Here is a 4,761-nt window from a genome sequence, read left to right as displayed (position 1 = left end):
AGAACTGCAGTTAAACATGGCCTATTAATAAAAAAAAAGGCTATTTCCCTTAATTAATAATGTGTCAGCTTATGCCTTTGTCTATTTTAAATTGGAAAATACAACAAAACATAAAATAATGATATTAATTTCCGCTTTACAAACTCAAAGTCAATAGAAAAGTTTATGCATTTTATCATCCTTCACCCGTATTGCATTTCTAATCAAAATAGTAAATTCTAAGTGTAATTTTGAAAATCAAAAATTCAAATATATGCTAATTTTATGTCACTCATGCGCCATGTAACACGTTTCAATAATGGAAACTTTTTGCGCTTTAGCAATTTATATATGTAAGCGTTACATACTTATATATTATAGAATAAAAAGCTGAATTTGATTCGAAGAATTTTTGTTTTAGTTATGAAAAATCCGCAAGCAACCTACGAAATTATTTCCATTTACAATGGTGGCAAATAAAAGAAATGAAATCAATCGCATAAATTTTGATTTCGTTTTTTCAATATCTGCATATCCTTATTTGCATATATTGCCTTCAATAATTTAAAAGCATCCTTCTTCTCTTGTTAAGAATATTTAAGAAATGTTATTGTTTTTTTCAATATTTTTTATAAAATAAAAAACTGAAACACATTTTTATATTGACACAAAAATAAATATTTTTTTTATAACAAATTTTTCTTAAATAAATAATTTTCTGCTTGAAAAATAATAAAAATGTTTACTTTAATTCTTCCGATAATGATAATCTACATTCTAAGATTGAAGGTTTGTCTAATTTCACGCTAAAGTTAACGTCCGTGTAAAGGTCTTTTATTGAAATATAAAGAGTAATTACCAAAAATCATTCCAAATTCAAAAAGACATGAAACTATAGAAAATAATCAAAACTAAATTACTTCAAATGACACCAACTGCGATGGTTACTAACAAACGGAATCCAAACTATATGTACTTTAAAAAATATTCACTGGCGTTTAAAAAAAAATTAAATATCGTTTCAAAATATTTCTTTTAGTTATAGAATAGGAAAGAATAAGAAAAGATGCAAAAATTTAAGTCTGCAGTATTTAGTAACTATGCAGTAGTTTATAGCTGTAACCTAATAAGTATTTTTAAGTATATATTCCTAACTAAGTTTGCTATAAATATACATGCATATGTATTATTAGAATCAACTTTTATAGATATGAGTACAGATTTTCTGATGTGGTAAATCTAATGAAAGTGCAGTTGCACTGAGTAATTGTATACCAACGCATCTCTCTATGAAACTAAATTTATAAATAATTTTCTTGGAAACACTGTTAACTAACGTTTAATAGTTTCAATTTTTACTTTTTTCTTTTCATATTCTACGCCCTTCCATAAATAAATTCGCAGTCATCCGAATCGTCGAGCCTCGGTACGTGTCAGTACCTCACAACCACAGCTAGGATACAACACAAATGGCAACAGCAGTAACGCATCCAGTTGTGGCAGCGGTAGCAATTCTCGTTCATCACTACGCCAAAATATTGCAACTGTAAGTGGTAGTACCGCCAATGTCAGTGCCACTGGCAGTGGAAATGGCAATCATTTACTTCAGCAAAAATATCAAAGCACTTGCGAACAAGGCACACAAACGCCCGCATCCATAAGTCGAGAGACACGGCGACATAAATTGAAATCATTCAAGTTTCCTTTTAATAGTGTCCCAACGCCAGCACTGAATTTGCGGTAAGTTCGAAATTGCGTTGTAAGTGCACCGTGTTTGTTAGTTAGTATGTCGAGGTTCTACTAAATTAAAGGCGATAGGTTGTTTGCCACTTGAAAGGAAAAATTCAAAATTAAATGAATTTCAAAAGGAAATAAGTAACACAGAGTAAACTAGTTTTTTTTTACTGCTAATTAAGTATTATATTCAAAATAAATGGTTCAGAAACGTGCGAACAAATGGATTTTTAATACTCAAATTATGAAATTTTTGTGTACGAAGTATTTCAAGGACCTTCCTTCCTTCAATACAGGTTGAGAGTAATTTGCTATTAATTTTTAAATTATTTAGAAAAGAAACTAAGGAGCTTTTCAATATACAGTACGAATTTGGAATTTAATTTTTAATATTTAAGTGCAAGCTTGTTGCAATGTTGTTTCTCAATTGCTTCTTTTACTGCAACTAATCTTAAAAGAAAGTATTATTCATTTGTACAGTCTTAGTAGAAGAGAAGTAGCGACAGTTAAACTTACTTTCAATATATTTCAACCAGAAAAACATATAAATTTAACTTCTTAAAAGCAAGTTACGAACAGCATATATATACGTATATATTATAATCTGCCATCCATTGTACACATCATAGTATTAAGAATTTTATATATTTTATCGTGAAATATCTAGTACATTTATTGATGTTTTATGGGTAACTGTGACCACCGATGAATGCTCTTCAATCGTTTTCATTGAGCTTGGTGTCAAAAATGGTGAAAAAATGTTTTGGAAGTTGCTTTAGAGTCGTGGGCACGTAAACATTTCGGTCGTAGACCATGGATGTTCGAACAAGACTCGACACCGGTCTCGGTCTTATAAATCTCGTGTGAACCAAGAATAATTAAGAAAGCATGTTCCACATTTCATATCGTCCACACAATATTTTACCGAATTCACCAGATGCAAATCCGATGGACTATTCCATTTTGGGGAGCAAGTGAGGAGTAAAAATTATACCAGTATGGATACGTGAAAGAAAGCCATTGTTCAGGAATAGGCCAAAATACCAGAAGATCACACTCGTGAGGCATACGACTGATTTTTTAACCTTTGGAAAGTCATAGTCAAGGCAAAAGTATGTCACGTCGTGCTAGAGTGAATGAATTCTGAAATTTTGATTATTTCACAAGTTTTTGTAATTCGAATCAATAAAAAATCACTTCACACAAAAAAGATAACTTTGCTTGAATAGGTAACAACCCTGTAGATGCAACGAATGAAATCATAAGTACAGATTTTGTATCCAACTGCAAACCTATTTGCAGTACTACAAAGAATGTTTTGTAGAAGTTTGATTAATAATTGCACTGCACTATTTATAGTTTCATTCATTTCGACAACTAACAACAGATATATATTCTGAAAGTGTTTATTATTGCAACATTAAATGAATTTGGTGTGCTTTAATTATTGATTTATTGATCAATATTTATTATTGATATTCAAACAAAAACGAAAATGGATTAGGAATTCAAAGAAGCACTTATCATTATTTAATGTAATCTTCTTTTAAAATGAAAAAGTGCAATAACAATTTTTCTAAAATGAATTCACAAGAATGTCTTTTTTTTTTGTTTTGGTATCGAAACTGAAGGGAAAATCTTCTGCAGATACAAATTGCCCGTACCATTTGCGTGCCCGATTCATGCACGACTCAATTGAGTCATACATGCCTACGGACTAAAAAGTCCCCACATTCTCACCTTAAAATACTGGAAATCCCTGCAGTACGACCAGTTAAGGTATTCCTTCACAGGGCAGTTTAGAAGAGCACTTAGCGTGCATTCACTCCGATTGTGTACTAAGTATTTCGTCCGCTCTAACAGTATTTATTGTTCTAGAGATTATGCTCTTGTAAAGAATCCATTCTTCGATGCTTGCCAATATCTGCATTATCATAGTAGGACTGTCTTTACCAATTAGTGTCTCTAAATTTTATAAAGTGTCTACAAATCTTATAGACTCTCTAATTATATGGTCGGGATTCTCAATTTTGACAAATCTGGACAAAACTGCCAGTATAAACCGGTATAAGTATTCAAGGAAGCAACCATGTCCCATAAAGAACTGCTTTAATTAAAATCCCAAGTCTCCAGATCTTCGCTTAATCCAAACTTATATATTTGGAATTAACGAACGTGTCTCTCTTGATTTTTGGGAATAGTCTCACCGATGTTCATTAAGGTATTTGTCTCTTATTTCTAGATAAGAGTCTGACAGAGATTTCTCAGTTTCAGTCATTTGTTGACAAAAACGCAGGAAAAACTATCTCTGGCCAAGACCACTTCAAGGTCTATTGGCATACGTCCAGCCAATACTCCCGCAACATCATTCGATGCTGTACGTTAAGCACGATGCATAAGTTTGACAGTCTATGTGCACTTTTCATTACGCGTGAATACGAATTCATGGTTGTAGCATGCGCCCATACTGGAGCAGCATATAACATCACTGACTTGGAAACTAATGCTAAAAGAACTCTGCCGCTGTCCTTGGGGCCTCCTATGTTTGACATTAACCGGGATACAGTATTGCAAACAAGTGAGGCTTTGTCTCCCGATTGTTTTAGGTGTGTTTTTTGAAACTCAACCTTCTATCTAGGGTGCCACTGAGATATGTAAGTTGGGAGCTAGATTGTATGTCTACGCCAACCACTTTAATTGAGAGCTGTTCAATTTTTTTCCTACTGCTGATTAACAGCACCCGTTATACATACTCACGCCAGTCTTTGTTGCGTGTTTAATGCGTAAGTGGTATTCTGTTGTCTGGTTTCCTTTTCCAAATGAGTGCCCCATATGAGATATGATGATCGCCGAGTAGACCCATCGCAGTATTTTTGGTGTACATCCCCAACTTTTGCCTGCTATGGATCTACAGGTCATAAGAGCCCTAGTGATTTTCTTGGTGACCTTCTCAATGTGGTGTTTCCAGTTGAGTTTGTGGTCTTGATATATGCCTAAGAACTTAACCGTTTTCCTTATTTCTACCTATTTCTTCAGTCCATCAATAAT

At 32.9% G+C, this 4,761-nt stretch overlaps 1 protein-coding gene across 1 annotated transcript; it reads left to right on the top strand.

The window, feature by feature from the left end:
• The first annotated feature begins 724 nt into the window (after nucleotides 1-724).
• Nucleotides 725-1,768, top strand: LOC119665119. Its single transcript, XM_038074432.1, has 2 exons — nucleotides 725-951; nucleotides 1,384-1,768. The coding sequence occupies exons 1-2, from the start codon at nucleotides 905-907 to the stop codon at nucleotides 1,721-1,723; spliced, it is 387 nt and encodes a 128-aa protein (XP_037930360.1). The 5' UTR covers nucleotides 725-904; the 3' UTR covers nucleotides 1,724-1,768.
• The last annotated feature ends 2,993 nt before the right edge of the window (nucleotides 1,769-4,761 follow it).

The sequence above is a fragment of the Teleopsis dalmanni genome, unplaced genomic scaffold (assembly GCF_002237135.1).
Source record: "Teleopsis dalmanni isolate 2A unplaced genomic scaffold, ASM223713v2 unscaffolded_contig_3561, whole genome shotgun sequence".
Taxonomy (NCBI): domain Eukaryota; kingdom Metazoa; phylum Arthropoda; class Insecta; order Diptera; family Diopsidae; genus Teleopsis; species Teleopsis dalmanni.
The sequence above is the reverse complement of the archived record's forward strand: the minus strand, read 5'-3'. Positions and strand labels throughout refer to the sequence as shown.